Below are 22,309 nucleotides of genomic sequence, written 5' to 3'. Positions count from 1 at the left end.
AGGGCCATCTCAGTCCCGCCGGCAGCAAGCGCCCATGTGCCCTTCACTTGTCACGCTGCTCTTGTCCCCGTTCCCTTCCTTAGCTGCGGGGCTGGCTCTGACATCTGGGGCAAGCCCCCATCCTGCTGCATTTCAAGCAATTAGCGCTTGGCCCAGCAAGCGGCCTTGGAGCAGGGGCTTGAGCCTCATTGTTTCCTTAAAGGGATAAAGCCACAGCCTTTTCTCTCTTTTACTGCTTTTTTGCAGCTTTGATGCTGCAGTTGCAGCTCGATTGGCCCATCTGATCACGCAGAGCTGAGCTGCGCAGCAGGCCTGGCTCGCTGGGAAGGGTTCAAAAGGCAGCACCTTGCCTTTGTTGTATTTCCTGCAAGCTAACGAAACCTGTGTTTTGCGGAGCTACTTTGTAACCTCGTTAGATGTTGGTTTTGGCATGGATGCTTTTATTCCTCCCCGTTTGAAACAAGCAGGAGAACAAAGTGAATGAAATGCCAGTTCCCAAGAAGGGTACAGCACAGAGCTGTGAGGATGTATCGCGGTGAGAGTGGCTGTGATTGTTTGCTGCCAGGAGCTGAAACGGGGAGAAGTGAAACTTCAGTGTCAGGGGTGGGTTTCTGTCAACTGTTTTTATCTTCTGGCTGTCTGTGGGGAGTCTGACTGCAGCACATGAGCGCTCTGTGTGATGTCAGCCCAGAAAGCACACATTTTAGGCTTTCCCTGTGGCTGCATGGAGAGGGAATTTGCAACAATCCAAACATTGACAGAACTGTATTTGTTGACTCGCAGAAAATCCTAGCTCGTGCTCCTCTGGGCTGCAATCACTTAAGCCTGAACATGATGACTTCTGTCTGTGCTTGCTGCTCTCCCGGCCTCAATAAACCTGGGAACCAGAGGCATTTCTTCTGATTCAGCAAAGCACTCAAGTGCAGCTCCAGCTGTACTTGTCCTCCCTGCAGTTACTGCCACTGTGCTCGGGATGAAGCAGTGCTTGAGCCTTCTGTGTGTGCAATGAGGGATTTGGGCAGTGTGTGCTGAGGGATGCTCTGCTGCTTGGCAGGCAGGTAGCAAAGATGCACTGGCACTAGAAGATCTTATTTGGTTAGCTCCCCCAGTGTGGGAGCAGCCATGTGATGTTTTTGGCCTGCAGGGAGGAGGGTGCATGGTTCCAATGACAGAATATTACTTGTATCTGCTCCTGACTGCTGATCAAACCTGTGGCTTAATGACTTCTAGGGTTCACGTGACTTGTCTTCCATCTTGAGGACCCAGAACAGTTTACTGCATATGTGTGTGCCTGTGAAGTCTGTGCACATGGTGTGCTCCTGAATTTACGTGGGTGAGAGAAAGACAAATGCTTGTGTTGTTACAGACTTTCGGATTTCTCATGGAAATAGTGGTCACAGCTAAGCTGCTTGCACAGTGTGCTGTGGTTATGTGAAGTTCAGAGCCTTGCTTTCCCTGGAGCCTGAAACTGTGCAGTAGGCACCTAATGCACAAGATGGTTGTACTTCATTCTGCTCAGAGCAGCTCCTGGGAGCATTCCTTCTAATCCCCACCCATATTTGACCTGTTGTAGCTCGTTTTGGAGAGCTGCACCCAGCCTGTCCCTAGCTGGCTGCAGGGAGGCTTCTGTACATCTTTTCCTGCTCGCTGAGCTCACTCAGTCTGGGAGCCCACATATGAGTGAATGGGATTTGTGTATGGATCTGCTCCTTTCACAAAATCGGAGTTAATTGTGAGCATCCCCATTCCTTAAAGTCACGAAAGACATGAGCGTGGCTAGATGTGCTTTTTATTCCTTTTTTTGAAGTTTAAAACACATCCAGCAAATCTGATTTTGCTGTTTCCCACCTGATATCTAAAAACACAGAGGTCTTCCCAGAAGCATGGCTTAGCAGAACTTCTGCACCGTTGCAGCCGTCCTGCGTTCAACAATCCGGGCGCTTTGTTAGACTCCAATTAGCCTAGAGCAGACTTGTAGTGTAGGTTTAGCAAATGTTGTTTTCCGTATGAAATAACTCAGCCCATGAATCAAACAGGCTCCCTGCCCCACCCCCTGCAGCCGATGACAGCAGCTTCCCACACGCCTTCCTCGCAGCATTGTGTGGCTGCTCCAGCAGGTCTCGGTTAGCAATCGGGGTAATTGCAAGTAACACCAGTAATAAAAAGAGGAATGAAAGCTTCCTGCTCTTGTAGTTGAAGGCTCTTCTGCAGAAGTTTGATGCCTTAGCAGTGTCACATGAGCAGCATGCTGCACTCCCCAAGTGCTTGCCAGAGTGGATGGCAGTGCTTTAGGAGATTAGAAGATGGAATCATAAAATCACAGAATGGCCTGGGTTGGAAAGGACCATAATAATCATCTAGTTTCAACCCCCTGCTATGTGCAGGGTCACCAACCAGCAGCCCAGGCTGCCCACAGCCACATCCAGCCTGCCTTGAATGCCTCCAGGGATGGGGCATCCACAACCTCCCTGGGCAACCTGTTCCAGTCCGTCACCACCCTGTGTGTGAAGAACTTCCTCCTAATATCCAGCCTCAACCTTCACAACCATCAGTAATATTTGATGTACAGCGTTGGTACATCAGATATTAGAGTGGAACTCCTAAGGGTGGCTGCTATAGTGGATACCAAGGGCACCTGGGATGGAGTGCATTGGGAGCTGCTTGTGTAGCATGAGGCGCTGGAGTCGGAACGACTTGAGCAGTGTTCATTCTCACGGAGAAGTGTGGCTGTGAACAGGGGGTTAATCTGTTCCCTTTGTGCATGGCTCACGTTTCCCCGCCAGGTTTGCTTTTCACTTCATAGGCTCCCAATGTGTCGATGCACTGCCGCGTGTCCTCGCGTCACACCGCCGGCAATGGCAGTGGGTTAAACCCACCTCGGAGCAGGCGGAGGGCTGAGCTGCGGCGCTTCCTTCTGCTTTGTGCGCAGGGAACCACGGCTGCTCTTCCTGCCGTGCTCCTGCGGAAGAAGGAAGGAGGTGGGGGGGATGAATGGAAAAAGTACACCGTTCCTAAAGCCCCCGCTGTGGGTATTGCTGCTCCGTGTGGAAGGGCGCCTGCTGACAGAGCTACCCCTGCCCCAGAGGCTCCCGGCCGGGGCCTGGGCCGGGCACAGCCTCAGGCCGAGGCGTTCTGTGTGCAGTGGGCACGAAAATGAACGTCTGCCAGAAGAGATCGATCTGAAACAATCTCTTTTATTGGGCGGCTGCCCAGAGCTTCTGCTGCAACAGCCGATCTAATTGGTTGCTTCCTCCTCCCATGCGCAGCTTCGTGTGGGAAATGCCCTTTTTATCTACAATGGCTGACTGCACTGTGCCGCACTGTCAGCGTCTGGGGAGCCCCGCGCGTGCGGCTGCTGCTTAACGCTGAGTTTGGAGAGGGGCGATTGTCTGGTTGGAGCTGATTCTATTTCTCTTTTCCCTGCAGGTTGCTGAAAAGTGCCTTTCCTGAAGCCACCGCTGCTTGGATTTCTGTCTAGGGCTGCCTCTCTCTTCCCCCTCACCCCTTTCTTTTTAATTTGGCGTTGCTTGCAGTCCATACCTTGACGGCAACTCATCCATCCTCTTTTTCTTTTTTTTTTTTTTTTGTGCTCCCTGTTTGCACGCAGTTTGCTCAGCCATTTTTTCTTCCCCCGACTATGTAGCAAATATTAAAAAAAAAAAAGAAAAAAAAAAAAAAAAAAGGAAAGAAAGAAAAAACCTGACATCCTTTTGCTCGTTTTGATGCTCGTGAACAGTAATTTTAAGAAGCAAGAAAAAGAAGGAAAAAAAAAAAAAGTTTTCCCCCCAAGGACTGAGACCATTCCACAAACTGAAGTGCTGCCAGCAGCATATGCTTTTTGCAAGAATAATTGAAACCATTAACCGGAGAGCACAGAATTCTTTTGAAAGTCTGCCAGTTATTTTCAAGTAACTTCGGCAGTGGCACAAAATATAACACTTATATTTTAACTTCTACAATTGCACTTTTAGGAGCTGGCCTCTAATTTGATTTTCAGTTACTCTGATAAGATTTCTATTTTATGATTGGCTTTATGTTTGATTCTTGTTTAAACAAACACGATTTGACTTAAATGAAAACCTAAGTGCTGATGAATAGGAGTTCTACCAAAGCAACAAGTTAGTTATTTCTTCACGTTTCACTTGAATTCACTTTTTTACCCTTTTTTTTAAATAAAGAAAAGAAGATCAGCAGTAAATATTGCCCTGAAGAAGGGTGCGATTGCTTGCATTTTAATTTTTGTTTTTAATATGGCTGTGAACGTTTCCCTGGTTCGTGATACAAAATGGCTGACGTTAGAAGTGTGTCGAGAGTTTCAGAGAGGAACTTGTTCTCGGTCTGATGCAGAGTGCAAGTTCGCCCATCCGTCACGGAGTTGCCATGTGGAAAATGGTCGAGTTATTGCCTGCTTTGACTCCCTAAAGGTGAGGACGTCTAACACATGCGTTACCTAAGCTCGTTTGCTTTCCTTCTCTTCGGAATCGCTTGGCTATGAGTGTTACAGGACTGTTTTTTGCTCTCTTTCTGCCGAGATGTTGGTGTGGGATGTGGCTCCTGAAATCTGGGTTAGCTGGGAGCCTGCCTCTCCTTTGTTTGGTCTCACTCAAAAATGGGATGTTCCAGATTGCTTTTTGCTTAGAGATCACAGCCAGAATGGAAATAAGTGACGAGGGGAGAACTCTGCCACAGTGCTGTGTTGGTTGGGTCTGACATCACGTGTAACTGCATCGTGTGGCATCATGGAGAGAGAAAAAAGAGAATTTTGTCCAGAACATTTCCTAACTGTAGCTCGGGTCTGATGCAGCTCTCCTGGAAATGAGGAATGCATGTTGTGGGCAGTAAATGAAACCAAAATGAGAAAAGTAGAGAACTGAAACCCAGTGCTTCATTTGTGTCCGGAGCACATTGGCCGTGTATTCAGCACAGAGATCTGAAATGTGCTTTTAATGAGCAGAAATGAAAGCAGCATTTTAAGATAATGAATCAGCTTTATGTCTACTTCCTGGAGACAGAGCTGCAGATGTACTCTACCACTGTCCTGTAGATGAGGAACAGGCAAAATATTTGGAGAGCAGTGCTCACAGGGAAAAAAGGGTGTTGGGAAAATGCGTTCTGCAAGGGATGTGAGAGCACCACGGATCTGCTGAGCTTGTCCAGGATCAGGCTGAGCCTTTTGGCCAGCAGTTGTCTCTGTATGGTCAGTTTTGCAAGAAGCAAATGGTTCTCGATTCCTAATCACTGTCAGAGTTCTGGAGTAACTTTGAAAACTTCAGGAAATATTCCCTTTCTGAGCTGAGGGTTTTTTTTGCTTGTGTGTTTTTCTTTTTTAAGTGAAATCTCTCAAGGGTGGTTTAACTGAGCTGATAAAAACCATGAAACGTCATGCGTGATTGCTTTTGAGAGCTCTTCACATTGTGTCTGATGTTTTGATTTGAATAATTAACCTGTTTGAATTTCTAAAAGGAATCTGGTGAATTTTGCAGGCTTGAAAGTTTTCCCTTCAACTGTTGATTGAAAACCTTGGGGTTTATTTTTATGAACACAATGACTAACAGAACTGGTGGAGTTCTGTGTGTACAGGTTCAGACCGGGGCTGGATCTGGTCTAACATGGCTTTATCCATTTTATTACCATTTGTGGCTTTTTATATTTTCACTTCTGTTCCCTTTCACCAAGAAGTTCAAGCTTCCTATTTGCATTTGGTTTTGCTCGTTTTAATCTGAATGTATGCAGAGACTTGAGTTGCACAGTGACTTTCAAATGTTTATTTACAGTGCTGGCCTTATGATGGTGAGGGACAAAAATATTCTTTATCAGATGGGGAGGGGGGGAAAGTCACGTCCTTTGTGCCCTTGAAACTTTCTGAATTGTCGCCAGAGGCAGTGCAGATACCTTTGAAGAGATGAATATGTTTGTTTTATCGCATTCATTTGTGAACTGAAAGGAGTGCTGTAATGCCACGTAAGATATTTCCATGTCTCTTGCAACAAAAGCATGCTTCAGCAGTGGGGGATGTGATGGGAAATACCGTGTAGAGAAAGGAGAAGAAAAAAGAGTTGGGTATGATCTTCTACAGCGCAGCTTCTTCTCTCTGCATCTGGTTGTTAGATATTGTTTTCATTGCAGTTGTCTCCTGACAGTACTGTGTGCCCTGTGTGTGCTGCTTAACCGATCCCAGTGTTCATGGGAGCGGGTTTTTTAGACTCCATAGGGCTCTCCTCAGCCTGAGGGCAGTGGACAGGTCTGCACACCTGGAGGAGAAAGAGCGCACAGCTTGATGGTGGGGGCAATTTCTGCACCCTGCTGCTCCCACGGGGAATGGGTCTGAGGCCTTCTTTCCTCCACAGAGATCCTCTGGGTGGATCTGGGTGCTCTCTCTGGGAGTGCCTGGTGCTGCTGCCCCACTGCAGGGTGCAGCTCCAGAACCACAGCCTGCTTTAACAACCGGCTGGTTAGCCAGGGTGGGTGGATGTGTGTGTGTGCACCACAGTTTCCCCGAGGAGATAACAGCCCTGGTGACTAACCATTCAAACAATAGTCCTTCTGTTCTGGGGCCGGAGCTGGGCTTGCAAGGCCCTGTTTGCAGCAGTATCGAGGGACTTGTGGTCATAACAGTGGCCTCCCTTACTGGTTGCAAGGGCAATGCTATGCACACATGTGGAGCCGTGTGAGTGTGCAGCTGTTCTCTCACTAGTGGCTGTGGGGCACTGAGTTCACCTTTGTCTTTCACAATGCTGCTGCCTGCCAGGGGGGTCAGCCCTCTGCACAGCGTTGGGTTGAGGCCCCACCCTTAACACTAACCTGTTATGGGGAGGTTTTATTTGCCCATCCTATGGACGTCTCTGTGCTCAGCCTCTTCCCCTCTGACAGCTGCTGAACGCTGATCCTTTCCTCCCTAATGAGAGCTCCATCGCTGCTCAGTGCTCTTTTCATCTTTTTACGCCCTGCATTAGCACAACATCTGTGTTGCTTTATTGGAGACAGGATATAGGATGCTTGCAGCTAATAAGTTTTCCCGTTGTCTCGCAGTCAACCAGGGCTTTGTTCAGAGGTTGCTTATCTGCATCCATTGTGTAGTGCCGTTGCTTGTTTTTTCTCACAGACCTCTTAAGCCTGAACAATGCGTTCATACAGGAACTTTGATAACCCAGCATACAATGGTTTCACCTCGCTGGTCAGGTCACGCACAGCATCTATATGCTTACTGCGTTTTTTTTCCTTCCCCAATCTCACACTGCAGTTCTCCTTCTGTGATTCCAGAAGTCAGATGCTTCAGTGTGTGTGGGTTCACATGAGCGTGCACTACCTGTAAGCCTGTTAGGAAGATAGAAGGGCTCTTGGTGAAGTGATGCAGGGGCTTTATTGATTCGAGGAGGGATCTGCCTGTGTGCTCTGTGGGTGTTGTGTGGCGTGTTGTGAAGAGCTTCAGTCGTCAAATGTTTGGGTCTCAATTAGGTTGCAAGTTCAGGACTGCTGCCCTGGAACTGTAGTTCTTCGAAGGGAGAGCTTGCACATTTGTAGGCAACAGAAGGAACCTTTCTCAAGCAGATTGATATGAAATTTAAAAATAGTTCCTGTGAGAAGCTGTTCACGGATTTGAATTGGGTGCCAAGAGACTTCTCGCTCTTTACTTGTGCTTCCCCCACCTCGTTATTCTTTAAGAACTGTGTTATTTGAATTATTTTGTATGAATGGAAGGGCAAGTGGGCCCTGCTTGGTGAAGGGCAACGCAGGGTCCCTAGGCCAGCCGTGGCCATGCCACCCCTGATCTAGAAGTGCCCTGAGCAGTGACTGTCTGGCCAGGTGCCGTGGGGACACGTGGCCCATTGCCCAGTGCTATGGCCTTCACGAGGTCCCCTTCACTTGCAGGGCGCTGGGATAGAGAACAGCTGAAGGCCTTGTTCTGAAACATCCTCATTGCTTTTCTAGAGGGGACACCTTGCCTACTGCAAGCTGCTCACTGCTGGGTGGTGTGCAGTCTGTTGGGTTTCACTGAGGATCATTTGTTTAAGAAAGCAGAAGTAGGAAATAACATTTGAACAAAGGAGAAGACTCTACTGTCATCACTGTAAACCGAGATGGCTGTAGTGTTCATTCCCCAGCTTTTGTTCTGGGCTTGGCACATCCCATCCCATGGGTAGCTGATGCCTTTTGCAGGGGTCAGGACACGGCTCGCTGGCACGTGGCACTGCTCACAAAGGCTCTCGTGGCCCTGCGGTGGGCTGTCTGCAAGCACTCATCAACTCATTAACCTTTCCTTTCAGGCGGGATCAGGCAGCCGCAGCATGAGATGTCTGAGTCCTGATTCACTAGCCAGCAAATCCTTCATTGGCTTCTCCAGTTTGTAAAGATGTCAGGGAAGGAGAACCACCAAACCTTCTTCAGAAGAAGCACGGGTTAACGAGCAATAAGTGGAGAGAAGGAACGTTAGTAGGACGTGAAGCATTATGTAAAAATACGTAGGCGATGGGTGCCAGGTGCTCAAAGAGGCTCTCGCTCGTACTGCTCACATTTTGCACAGTGGCCTTGTGGTTAAAAAGCACAAGCCCAGCCTTCTGGGGTCTTTTTGTTTTAACCCGCTTGGAGTGTGGGTGTTCTCACGTGCAGAGGAATTCAGAAGAGCACCTTGAGAGACGAAAGAGCAGCGCGGTGGAAACTTCAGGGTAATGGATTTTGACTTTAGGAGATAACTTGTTAAGCACGTCATGAAGCTGCTATGTGTTTCGTAGCATTTCTGCGTAGAATCATCTGTTAACAGGCAGAAAACCAGTAGTTAAATGTACAAGTTGTACTCGATGGTGTGTTTTCTAAAAGTTATCATTATCTGGTAATAGTTATCCAACTTGCACGGCATCCTGAAAGCTGGCTGTGCTCAGTTTGCACTGCTGTACCCGAGGCTGTTGTGCAGTTGTCATGCTAATTTGTACTTGTTTTGTGCTGACTTCACTGGAACTACATCTGATTGTTACTGATTTGCAATCAAATCTCTTTTTTTTTTTTTTTTTTTTTTTTCAAACTGCAAACTAGGAAACAACTGAAAACACCCACTAAACTTAGCATATGGTTACGCTCTTGCAGAGGAAGAAGAAAGAAAAGAAAGCCATAGAGATATTTATGGAGAGACCCTGGCTGTATCTCTGCTCAGTGTAATGGAAAGGCAGATAACGCAGATGAACGCTTTTGAGCCAAGTCACCTTTGAGAGAAACCTTTACTTCCCATCAGTTTAAGTCATTTACCTGCGTAGTGGTAAGTGACTTAAAGCATTTGATGGCAAGGAATAGATTTGCAGCAGCGTGTTGTTGACATTCATTGTCTTGTCTGGATGCTTGCATGTCTCATGGCATATTTTAGATGCTTTTTTTTAAGCTGAGTGCAGTAGCTGAAAGTGGTTGGGGGAATGGTTGTTTAGACTGCACTGTATTTGTAAGAGCTGTTCTTAATGTGTCTCTTAAAGCAGTCACTTCTACTTGAAGGACTCTGTTTCTGACAGAGGAACATGACTGATGTGTGTTGTGGAACCACGCTGTGATGGCTGGAAGGCTGCGGTCCTGAGCTGTGCCCTTGCCTCAGGGTTACTGCCTCTGCGTGGAGGCTAGGAGGAGAGCAGTGTCCCTTAGGGGCTGAATTTGAGCTTGGGATCTGAGCAGGTCTGAGTGGGGCAGCCCTGGTTTTGTAGAAATGTTCTAAAAGATCACATTGGAAAGCAAATCAGTGGCCACAAACTTGTCCAGAAACCATGCAGCTTTCTGAGGGGAGACAGGCCAAGCAGATTCAGCGGCGGGATCTTCCTGCCAAGCTCTCCTCTCCTTGTCCAGCAGCCCTGGCAATGCAGAGCTTGTGTGCTTGTCTGCAGTTTGGATTGTCCTGCTTGTGTCCCCATGGTGTGAGCAGACCGCCATCCCAAAAGGCAAATCTAACAGCATTTACATTATTAATATCAGCCAAGAGTAACCTTGGTTTTCTGGTTGGGAAGATGATGGTAAAGTGCTGACTGCTGCTCAGTTGCCTAAAAAAGCAGGAGAGAAATTCTTTTGGGATGTGATTCTAAACCCTTCTGAGTTAACTGCGTCCACTTAAGGAGATGCATTTGGAAACCTTTTATGGGCATATTGCAATGTTGCCCGGGCCGAGGCATGCCAGCTCCTGCTCCCAGGGCTTGCTTCCCCTTTTCAAGGGCAAAGCCCTCTGGACTGAGGTTCCAGTTCTGTGAAATAGCAAGTCTGGCTAGAAACTCTGTAGAATGAATGTGGAAAGCAAAGGACTTGTGCTGAAGTGTGAGCTGTTAGTCAGGTTTTGGGAAAGGGAATTGGTCGTCCCTGCCTTTCTCCAGGAGGAAGAGCTGTCTGCAGTTCCGTCTGTCACCTCTGGCTTTCCAATTGGGGAGAGCTGCTCTCCTCACACATGCTCAACACGCGCACCTGGAGCTCATGGTACTGCCAAGTCTGCTTGGATGTGCAGGTACAAGCTCGGTGCCTGTGACCCAGTGCAAATGCAATGCTGTGCTCTGCAAGCCCCAGGGGTTTCCTGTGCACCAGAAGCCTGGCTGGCAAGCTCTGGCAGCTCTAAAGCTTATTACTCTTGTGTGGCTGTGAGTCAGAGCCGGGAGTTGGCCAAGGGAGTACGGTGGGGTGTGTTGGTATGGTGAGCTCTGACATCTCTATGTGTTCTGTGCTGCAAGCTGTGGCACTGCCAGATCCACATGGGGCCTTACCCAGAACTCAAGCTTTGCTTCTTCCAGCCCTGATCCATACCACTGACACGGGGATTGCAGTAAAGGCCCCAAGCCTGCGAGTTCCTGTCCCCATAGAGAGGCAGGAGCCTCGTCAGCATGGAGACACGCTGGAGCACTGTCTCCTCCCTCCTTGCTGCATCAGCAAAGCTGCCTCGCCACCTCTCTCGCTCTTGATTGCATTAACTTGGTGAGGTTGGCTGGGGAGAAGAGGATGGAAGGTTCTTCAAGGAGAATGACTCCATGAGCTTGCACAGAGTCACCGATTTCTTCAGTAGCGTAGCATCAGCTTGGTGTAATCCCTTTGCTGAGAATGGCGTTCTGCTGCTTGGTTCACCCATCTGAAAGGGTGCAGTAATGTGCATTTATGTAATTGAGCCGTTTGGAAGATATGAAACAAATATAAACAAGATGTGCCAGGTTTTCTGGAGAGCCCATCGTCTGACATCTCCCACAGAATATTTAAATAAGCGGTTAGGTTTCCAAGTGAGGAGCTGAGCTCTTTGAAAATCTGCCCCTATAAATATTGTTATGCTGGCATTAAAATAAATGCTTTGAGACATTTGGATGAATGTTTCTCCACGCAAGCAGTCTTACGTTTATTAATGTTGTTTATTGCTGTTCATAAAACAGTGAGACCAGGCAGTGACCTTTTCCTGTCTCGTTCAGTCTCTCCTACAATCTCTAAGGACGGTCTTCCGGTCAGAGGAAAAGCCAAGGATTTGGAAAACCAGCATTCAGGCTGCTTTAAAGTGTCGCAGTGCCAGTCTGTGCCTAATTGCACTTCTTGAGCCCTTGGGAGCAATGCAAAGAAAAAAAGACTTTGAAGACTGACTGGAGCTGAGCGACTGTAGTAACTAGATTCTGTGTCTTAGGCAGATGTCCGAACTGAGGAAGCTTGTCAAAACCTGGCTCCTTCTGAATGAATAGCTATCAAACATGGATAATTCTTCTGCAAACAAACCTGGCTGTTGTGAAAGCCGCCTCTCTTTTGATAGAAGGCAAAAACTATAGCTAATATGCTCATGTGGTAAAACCTTGTTACTATCCACACAAAAGAGAGTACATGGCAATAGGAATGATGAATTCTGCTCTCAAAAGCCTTAACGCTTGTCATCTGGCTCAGAGCGTTGCTCGGTGTTTGGCTCATGTTGGGTTTTGGTGTCCCCTCATCACCAGAAGAGCTTAAGGCTGTGATTCTGGGCTGGTGAGTTTTAACCTCTGCCTGCATCTTTACTCCTGCCTGGAGCTGGCACCGTGGCATGTCTGCGCTGGTCCCTGCAGTGTGCTTGAGCTCTGAGCTGGAAAGCTGTGATTTAGAGGTGCCTTTCTGCAACATTTAGCTTAAAGCCGTGGGGAAGGTGTGTTCTTGAGGGGGAAAATTGGCTTACTGAAAAGTGAGTGTACTCAAACCAAGCACGCTTGCAATTCCTGAAGTTTGTAGTGAAATGTTACAGCAGATGGTCTGCTTACAATGCGGGATATTATTAGAACCATGATCAGTGCTAATAAGGTCATTGGCAGTGGGGGAGGAGATCGGTGCCTGACCTTGTTTGAGAGGTGGCAGTCTGTGTGCTAGGGGAGAAGCTTTTCTCTTGCAGTAGTGGAATGTGTATGTTTAAAAAAAGGCTACTTCTGCATGTGTTCATATGTCTGCACAGCAGAGAGAAGCACCCAGAGCCCAGCCTGACACATCTGCAGGGAGGCTGTTGACCCCAACGCTAAATCCACAGTGCACCGCTGAGTGGTGGAGAACAAATTCTGCTTGCAGTACCAGTCCCAAGATTGAGAACACAGGACCAGGTTAGCTAGCCCTACAGGAAGGCTGTAATACCAGAGGCATTGCCAAGTTGTTTGGTGACCCATTAGTGATGTTCACTGGGTTTTGTCAGGCAGGAATGTGATGATCATCTGGGTTGCATTAGTGGTGTCCACGCCTCTGCCCATCAGTACCTACACCTGGCTGCAGTGGAGGGTTTGTGCCATTAGATCAGATGGTGATGCTTTAACTTTGTCTGCTTTCTCCTGCTTTAAATGAGAAAGCAGCTCTCTGTGATCTGCATGGCCCAGCTGTATTGAGGAGCATTAGGGAAAGTATGTGGAGAACTGCTTTCATTGGGAGGAGATAGATGGCCAGGGCAATGTGGCCACAGGAAGCTGCAGCCAGTCTGCCTGGGTGCACGGCCTTGAGACCTTCATTCCAGACATTATCCTTAGGGCTGGTGCTGGGAACGATCACACGGAGATTAAGCCCTTAAAGAGCCCCTGCTGTAGCTGAGCAGAGCTTGAAAACAAAACCCCGGGATGTAATCCTGACTGCGCTGCTCAATACTGCTGACCAGCATCTTCCTCCTGCTGTCTGTTTCTGCAGGATCAGAGTATCCTGCAGGATCAGAGTTTTGTTTTTATAATTCAGTTCCACCTGGTCCTGTGTGGTCCTGGCTTCCCTTCCCTATGGCACTGCGGGTACCCAGCGCTGGCAGGGCTGAAGAAGTCTGGCAGGATGAAGCAGAAGCCTTGCTGGGTTGGACATCTTTGGATGTGGTGTTACTTCTTCCCGAGGCAGGTGTGAAAAATGCACCTGGCACTTTTTGCAGGAGTTCTTCCCAATCTTGCTCCTGTGTCACGAGACCTTTGCAGCCTTGTTCCAAAGCTCTGTTTCTCCATCTACTTTCTGCTCTTTTTCCTCCATCCCTCTGGACTTGTTGGTCCCCAAACCCTCCATGTCTACCAGGGCGTGGTTTTATCAATAGGGACTGGACAAAGCAGCCTGATAAGTCTCTTCTGCCTCTCTGTTGCATCTGTGGTTGCTTCTGTTTCTCAGAGCATTCGGTACACTTGGAGATAAGCAGTGATCATCACAGTTAGCTCCCTGCAGACCTCGGTTCCCTGCTCTGTCAGTCGCGTTGCCTGTAAGGTCCCTGTAGCACTCAGTGTGGGAGCTGGAGCAAGGCGAGCAGGCGGTGTGACTCAGAGGTGCTTGGAGCCAGGGAGTTGTCAGGGCTGATGGAAGGAGAACGGGGATGGCTGAAGTGTGCTGGGAGGGAGGGTGGTGGGGGCTGCTTCAGGGAGGAGGGGCAGCCCCTCGGGGCTCCCACGCGTCCCAGTGGGATTGGGAAGGTCAGGTATGGGCATGCCAGCAGGGCCAGAATGAGCTGGTGAAGGGAGGAAATGATCCCACAGCACCAGCACTGCTTCACCACCAGTTCCCTGTCACATTGCTGTCACTGGAGCCCACTCAAACGGCTTGTGAGAGCTCAGGGAAAAAGTGCCTTGGGGGCTGAGAGGCATATAGGGATGGGGTTGCTTTCAGCTGGTGATGCAGAGATGGGAAGAGAAATCTGTCTGCTGTTGAGAGGCAGGAGCTCAGGAAGTACTGCTCTGCAGCAATTCAGCAAGGAGGAGCTCAGCTGGAGACAGGCAGATTGTGCCTGAGTTAGCAAGTCTTTGAGGGGTAAGGAAAGTGCAGAAGTGGTCTCCTGCAGAGCCTGTGTGTGTAACCCGCAGGCTGAATTCAATTGCTTGTATAGAAAATGCAGTCGAATTGGTCCCCCTGCACGATCAGAACTGGATGCTTTCCCCCCACGCTCTCACAGCCTTGTAGTTGTGGAGGATCAGTAATCTGGAGGAGAGGATTTACAAAGAATGGTAGCAAGCAGCTCCATGCTGTACCTTCCTACATGCAGTGAGACGTGGAGAAGGGGGCTCTTCATGTGGCAGAGCTGCGGGGCGATGAAGGCTTCCCCCAGCCACATGGATTTTGGTTTTCATCAAGTTTTATGTATTTAGAGTGAAAACTTCGGGCATCTTATTCTGTCTCTAGGTAGTGCTTGGAGCGGGGCCCTGAGCTGTGCCATCACTGCATGTACTCCTAATGCCAAAGCTCCCTGCTGTGGCCCTGTGTGATGGAGCACAGATTGAGTTAAGGGGATTTTCATTGCTTTGTTTCTTTGTGTGATGATGTAAAATCTTTAGAAGTACTCACACGGAAGAGAGCTTACATTAGCTAGGATGGAAACACCGATGAAAATGATTTTTGGTGTCTTGATAGTGCTAATTCTGGGAGTATGGTTTTTAAGCATCCTTTTAGAATGTAACATGCCAGGAGCAGCTCAAAGAGAGGAGAAAAGTTTTAGTACTTTTAAAATATTCATTCTTTCAATCAGAGAAGCTTACCCAAGCTTGTATGGGATTTCTGCCTAGGCTCCATCAAAGCCCATCTATCAGTGTAAGGAGCGAGAGTTTTTTCCAGCCGGGTGTTCGCTGACGTAGGCACCGGCTGTGCTGCATTCCAGACTCGCTAATGACACTGGAGCTTCTTTGCAGCTACTCCTCCCACGTGGCCAGAGAAGCTGCAGATGTCCTCAGGAAAGGTCATGCTTCCTTGCAGAAAAATCTCTCCTTGCCAGATCTGGGATGGACCCATCTTGCTTCAATGCAAATGGATGTTTGCCTCAGAGCTGACTGTCATCAGGGCTGTTCCTGATCAGGGCGGTGAAAGGGCTTTTTCTTGCTGCCCTTTTAAGAAAGGATTGTGCTGTGTCTGAAGGTCTCTCTTGTTGGTGGCAGAAGCAGAATGCATGAGGTCGGGTGTCTGCCAGCGTCATATTGTCAAGATAGCTTTTAAAGGCTGGTTTCTATTAGAAAGCAAATCCTTGCATTCCTCCGTGTCTGCACAAGTCTGAGCATCAGGCAGCCTGCATTGTGTGGGTGACTGGGACAAGGCTAAGCGGCTCAGAGTGGAAACTGAGGGCAAGAGTTTGGAGAGCAGGTCAGTAATATGGAAGGGGCAGAAAAACCCCACAGTACTTTGAGCAGTTTGATTTTAGTGACTGAAGCCTGAATAAGCAGGTGTCTGTGTGTGCTTTCGTTATTTCTACCTCCCTTGACTTTTCTTAGTATTCTGAACCTAAAGACATGAGTCTTAACAGCTGTTAAAAACAAAAACTCCAAATACCAAAGCAAACCAAATGAAAGCCCTGATCTGTTCCTTTCCTGTTGTTCTGCTGGAATGGGCAGACACACGCACATATCTGCAGCATATTTCCCTCTTAGCTGCTCTGTTACTGAGCAGTGTTATTCCAGGCTTGTACCAGTGCCACTCAGAGGAGAATTTAGGTCAGAATTTTTGGCAGGGCAGAAGTTGCATCCTGCAGGAAAAAAGTGGCTGCATCTCCAGAATGAGATTGAATCTCTGTGTCCTGTCCTGCAGCACTCCTTACAGGGTGGGGAATGGAGCTAATTAGCAGCTACGTGGAATTAACCTTTCAGTGCCTGAAATAATGCATTTCGGAGAAACCACCATTTGGTAGTCCCTATTCCTGGCACTGCTTGGAAGAAGCAAACATTATTAGATTTTGCCATCTTTGGGCAGTTCATTCCCAGAGCTGTCCTGGGTCTGTGGATCTGTGTGCAGTACAGGTGGAGAACAGCTCTGGAGCGGGCTGCTGTTTGCTCTGTGCTGCTGGGAAGGGTCTGTCAGGTGCTCAGTGGGGAAGCAGAGCACAGATCTGCTTTGTCTGAGCAAGGTGGGGAGCACAGATCTGCACAGACCCTCATCAGGCTCCGGATAACGGGCTGGGGTGGAATGAGAGTCTGCAATTAGGACGGATCATTAAGATGTGTTTTTTTTTCTGGCTGAGGCTGTTCTGATGAATTCATCATAAATTAACAAGTTTTCAGATGTTGGCACTGAATTTGGCATGCTGTCCCTTAAGACTGACTGCCTGGGTGGTGCTTGTGACTAGTGCACGTGTCCTGCACTTAAATGTGTCCCATAGTTTGCAGTGTGCTGCTGCTAAATTCTTTCTTTGCCCACAGAAATGGCCTGGCGTTGTCTTTGGCACTGCGAGCCCTTTGTTCCTAACCTTCATGGGCAAATTGGTGCCTGTGAAAGACCTGTCCTGCTGTTGCTGCAGCCTGCGTGCTCTGCTGCTGCTATGGGCCCTGCCCTGCGCTCTTAGCAAATATTTACACTGCCTTTACCTTCCTTTCACTTGAGATTTGAGCAGAGATTGGTCATGTACCTGCTTTCTAGTGCGAGGCACTTCTTAAAGAGTGCATCTGAAGGGGTTTCCTTAAGAGAAAAATCCCTTGCGACTGAAATGTGCATACGTTACTGGCTGTAATAAAGAATAAAGAACATACTAAAAGAACATGCAAGCCAAGGTGAAATATTTGCCTGGGGCAAGGCAGGTTTTATTTTTCATTCTCTTTGTTATTTTTCTTTTTTTTTCCCCCCTTCCTTCCCTTTCAAGCCTTGCTGCTTCCTGGCTAGGGGAGGGCAGTGCGGTCCTTGCCTGCCCAGCTGAGCAGGTTGGAGGAGCAGTCCTGAAGGTGCATTTTGGCAACAGCGCCTTCAGCCCCGTGCCCAGCAGCAAGTTTGTTACATCAAGGGTGTGGAATCGGAAGTTTGGCATGCTTTTTATTTGTTTGTCTGTTTGCTTTAACCAGAGGCTGTGATACCCAGAAGGGTGGCAGCCTTCTGCCCTGTCTATCCGCTCCCCTGCAGCCACCCTAGGCAGCCCCTGGCAGCCCCTCTTCAGCTGAGGCTGAGCCCATCCTGCCGAGCTGTTTTTCCAGGCTGAGGGATCTCCCTGTGAATTGTCAGCCCAGATGGAGTTAATTTTTTTTTCATTATTACTTTTTTTTTTTTTTTTTTTTTTTTTTAAACCAGGAATCTGTTTATGCCCATTAAGCTTTTGCTTGCAGCAACACAAACAGAAATTGAGCTAGTACTCAGATGGTAAGTTTGTTTTCTGCCAAGTTCTCGCAAATAAACTCTTTGTTTTGTTTTCCTTAGTTTCATTTTTTAAATATCTAAAGCACAGGGGAAGCCAGGCCTTCTGAGCATCACTTTGCCCTCCAGACAGGAGAAACCATTGGGCTTTGGCCTTGTGGCTGTCAGTCTCTGTGCTCCTATGTTTGTCTTTTCCCTTGTGCAAACGCCAGGAGTGAGGCAGCCAGGGGTGGTCACACAGCCCATATTTGTATTCATGAGCACAGTGCTTTAACATTTATTCTCCTGGGCTTTAATGTACTTTGCTTAGTCCTGTCTACGTGTGGTTTGACTGCTTCAATTGTAATATTTAACAGATGCTGTAGGTAAAGGAAGGTCAGAAGCATCAAGTTTCCATATGACCTTGATGGATTCAATCAGCCAGTGAAAGTTGTAGAATTGGATTATGGGATTTGCAATGAAAAAGTGGTTTAAGGCACAGGAGAAACTACACCTGGTATTTTCAAAAGCTGCCCTGGTTTAGAGGCAATCTGAAGTGACAGAGCAGGAGACAAAAGGTGGGAGACTATTAGAAGGATTTGGGGGTTTGTGTGTGTGCGTGTGTGTGTGTGTGTGGAGAGAGGAGGTTGTTTTTAATGCCCTAGTTGTGTTATCCCAGAGACTGGTATAGCTTCTGTAAATCAATGGAATGCCATCTTGCAGTAGAATTGATTTCTTTGGTTTTGAATAAACCCCTCACAGAAACATTGGCCTCTAGGAACATTAACACTGCAGGATGTCACCTGCTTTGTGCCCTGAACTAAATGCATGCAGCCATCCTAGGGCTAAACATGCTTCTAAACTTGTTCTCTTTACTGGCTGCTAAGTGCCTTCTTTCATAATTGCTATTGATCAGTTGTTTGGACTGTTCCAGGATAAGGGATGTCTGTAAAAGCTTGTTTTGCCTGGAGAAAGCCCTGTTTGGTACTGTGTTAAAGAAGTGTACTTCATAATGCTTTTAACATTCCTGAACCTGAGCAGAACACCTGGAAGAGGTTAGAATTGGTCAGGTCAGAACGTTGAGCTGATGGTGCTTCTCTGTGTTAGCTTCATTCCAAGTGTGTGGTGGTGCAGATTGCTGCTGCTCACAAAATAGAACCTAATCAAAATGTACTGGCGGATGCATTAAAAAAAGAACAGAACAAACTCTTTATTCCTCTTTTGAGGAATGAGCTTATTGTGCAATGCAAATAGTCATCTCTCCGATAAAATTGGTGGTTGTTTTGCTCTTTGGCTCTGCAGTTCATAAAAAATATACTTTGCCAGCACTGTGCTTTCTCAGTATATGTTTTTTGGACTTAGTGAGTGCTGTCCATTGCTTGGAGGGAGCAAAAATGTTCCACAAACCAAGAACCATAAAATCAATACACGTTTTTCATTGAGCATAGCAGAGCATGCCATTGGCCCGAATGGGGAGAGCTTGGCAGGAGAACAGAGCTGGAAAGAGTTGTCAAGATGTAAAAATATAATGAAGGAGCTACAGGGCTTTTCCTCAACAAAATAACTTGAAGTTCTTACAAACTCAGAACAGGAGAACAAACAGCTTGGAATGAAAATCCTGCGTGAAAGCAGGACAGCCATGACCTCTTTGTGCTGTCCTGGGGGAATGCAGCAGAACATTGCTGTATTCAGCAATGTGCAAAAGTAAACTTCACTCACAGCAGCTCTCAGCTTTCCTAATAGGCAGGTGAATGGGAGCTCAGCTGGTGCCTGTGGCTGCTTGGGGTCTGACAGAACACAGTGAAGGCATGTCGCTCTGTTTCTAATTAAACTTTTAAACAATTGCCAGGGTGATGGTACCCAGTGAAATACACGGGCTCCATGCTAACAAGCTTGTCTGCGTGGAGCTGGCTTTGCCTGTAGAGCTCGCTGGCTCAAAGAAGAGCTTGGTGATAACGCTGAGTACCTGTCAGTGGTTAAGGTGATGCTAAAAAGGGCACGATGATGCAGAAATGTTGCTGTATTTGCTTTTTCCTCTTGTGTACTGCTTTGAGCTGTGTAACAAAAACAAGCTTGACAAACGTTTTGAGGCTGCAGATTTGTTCAGGAGTCCTAGATATTCATGTCTGCATCCCAGCAGAATGCCTCTGCTCTGGAGGAGCCCCAGGTCCAGATGCCCTGTAGTTTCAAGCACGCTGTTTGAAAGGGCCAGAGTTGCAATAGGATTTGACCACACCATGCAGCCAATTGCTTGCAGTGTTTTAATTCTAATGTTTGGCTCTTAACGTGATTTTACTCACAAAAAGCTTTGTGCCTCGCTTCAGAAATAAAATGGACTGGTGAAATCATTTAGCTACCACGCTGTTTCTGCTGCAGGGTGGGAAGTATGTTCCCTGTTGGAGCAAACTGCTGCTATTTGTCACACAGTGCCTGATGATGGAGCCTGCCCAGCTGTACTCTTAAGTGCTTGACCACAGCCCCATCAGCTCAGTTGTGTCAGGCTGCTAGAGGCAGCTTGCTTGCCAGTGTCAGGCTGGAGAATGCACTGCAGTGTTGGTCCCCTGAGCTGTCCCCTTGATGGCTTTTGTTTGGACTCGGATGTACTTGTAAAAAACGATGCTAATGTTTTTGTTCCTCCTGGCCTTCCTTCCATCTCTCTGCAAAGCAAAAATAACCCAGCAGAGCAGTCACAAGGGTGAGACAGGGAGGCTAATGAATGGTGCCAATGTGCTAGAGCCAGGGATTTTTGTCTGTTTCCCATTCCTTCTGCATTTTTCTTATTCACTGGACAAGAAGAGCCTCACTGGACTGAAGTGATTGTATTTGCTTGATCTGCCTTATTTTTTCTTTTTCTTTTTCTTTCTTTCTTTTTTTTTTTTATGGCTCCAGAGGATCAGAATTGTTATGAAGCTCAAATCCTATTCACCTCCTGGTGGGCCCTCAGCGCTCTGCTCGCAGCTGTAAGGAGAGAACTGGGCAGAGCAGGGCTGGCATCATTTTGCTGTGGAAAGCGCTGCGTGGCTCCTGGGTTTGCCTGGAGGGCCTTCTAGCTCCCTTCTGCTTGCTCATGCCACTGAGCTTTGCTTTGAGGTTTTGTTTCAAAAAGACCCAGGGCTCTTGTCAGAGCTGCCAGGTGTCCCCTGCTTTTATTTGAAATCATGCAGAGCGTCAGGGTTCGCTCGCTTCAGTCAAAATCAAACCTAGGCTTTGTCTGGAAGGGCTCGACCTGGTGTTCATTGAAGCCAGTGGAATTCAGTCGCTGTTTCAGTGACAAGCTGGGCTGTCTTGGTAACGCTGGGAGCTTGTGACAGATCTGCAGGCTTTTCCACTGCAGCTGTGGGGATGTATGAGGGAATTAGAGAGCTCTCACTCCTCGGTAGGTAATGCCTCTTCAAACAGCAGGTAGGAAAGGCAGCGTTCCTTTCTGCAGGGAGACCAGGCTGAGGGCAGCCCTGGCCGGCCCTCTGGGACCCAGCAGAAGCCACAGCCCTCTTCATCGGAGCAATGTCTGTGCTGGTGAGTGCTGCAGAGCTCTGAGCCGCAGCTGCAGTGTGCTTAGACACCCTGGCACCAGCTTTGTGAGGCTGAAGTGAGTAATGTGGTGATGCACAGTATCAGCTCTCCTGTTTGTAGCACTCTTCTGAGCTATACGAGGGCAGGAGCTTGAGAAGCGTTTGGCTTGGGTCTGATTATTTTGTGTAAAATCTGAAAGGGTTTGTCTGACTGCTGCAGGTGGAGCTGAGTTAGGACTGAACACCACTTGGGTGGTTTTAGCAGTTTTCTTCTCACCTGCTTGCACAAGCTCAGGGAGATCACAAGAATCACAAGGTTGGAAACGACCTATAAGATCATCCAGTCCAACCGTCTCCTCATCACCATTGCCACCACTAGCACTAAACCATATCACGCAGCACGTCATCCAGACGCGTCTTGAACACTGCCAGGGACGGTGACTCCACCACCTCCCTGGGCAGCCATTGCAGTGCCTGACTACTCTCTGAGAGAAGTTCTTCCTTATGTCCAAATGGTTTGTTGAGCACAAGTGGTGGGAAGTTCGGAGAAGTCAGGTGAAGCTCGTCCTATAGGCTGCAGAACAGTGGTTTATGTTTCTTAGGCCTACTTGAATTATATTTCCAGCAAATTATGTATGTATGAACTGCACTTATATGCAGTTAGGGTATGCATTTCACAAGGCCTCTGTCATCTGTACCTGGGAGTTACCAGCTCAACCACAACTCCAGCATTTTTATCCATATGCTTTGAAACTTCTGTACATTATGAAATCCACGTTGCTCCCCTTCCCATAGCTGATTGCCATCTGGTAGTTCTGACTAAAAGATGTATTGTGCTTTTTCAGCTATGTTCTGTTCACAACAGAGATCTGCATCTTGACGGTAGTCTTGGGGCTGTCTGTAAATGGATGTCATACCCACATTTGGAAAATGTCAAGGTTATACCAGCATGTGGAAAAGAAAAGGAGGGAGTGGGAAGCAACAACTTCCCACTACAACTATGGGTGCCGTTGTCTACTGAACTGTAATACAAGCCATGTCAGACCACTGGCTCCTGTGTACCAAACATTCCATACAAGTGTCTGGTTGAGCCCTGACCCTGGAGGGATGCAAATCACCGACATTCCAGCATCCATCCCTGCAATGATGACCAGAGGAGCAGAGATAGCAGTAGAACTGGAAAGTCTTTGAGATGGATTATTTTAAAGAGGCGTGGAAGAATGAATGCTGGTGTTCATCTGAAAGTCTTTGGTGTGGCACAGATTGTTTCCGAACAAGACAGGGAGCAAAAGCATAGGAGAGAGTTGTGTGACAGCCCACAGCTCTTTGGAAGACTGCACAAGGTTCAG

The 22,309-nt window shown here is 47.8% G+C and overlaps 1 protein-coding gene across 4 annotated transcripts in view; it reads left to right on the top strand.

The window, feature by feature from the left end:
• The window catches only part of MBNL3 (muscleblind like splicing regulator 3), a 71,306-nt gene that overhangs the window by 12,451 nt on the left and 36,546 nt on the right, over positions 1 to 22,309 (top strand). For 2 of the 4 annotated variants that reach the window (XM_042824798.1, XM_042824797.1), the window contains exon 2: positions 3,427 to 4,424. The exons of 1 other annotated variant lie outside the window; for it this stretch is intronic. In XM_042824798.1, coding sequence (XP_042680732.1) covers positions 4,251 to 4,424 — 174 coding nt within the window. In that variant the 5' untranslated portion in view covers positions 3,427 to 4,250. Of the gene's footprint in view, positions 1 to 3,287; positions 4,425 to 22,309 lie in introns of those variants that run through there. One more of the 4 variants, XR_006169966.1, reaches the window with a different exon arrangement.

This window comes from Centrocercus urophasianus, unplaced genomic scaffold, assembly GCF_019232065.1.
Source record: "Centrocercus urophasianus isolate 14NV4802_14NV808 unplaced genomic scaffold, USGS_Curo_1.0 seq_24, whole genome shotgun sequence".
Taxonomy (NCBI): domain Eukaryota; kingdom Metazoa; phylum Chordata; class Aves; order Galliformes; family Phasianidae; genus Centrocercus; species Centrocercus urophasianus.
This window is presented reverse-complemented; position numbering and strand designations above follow the sequence as displayed.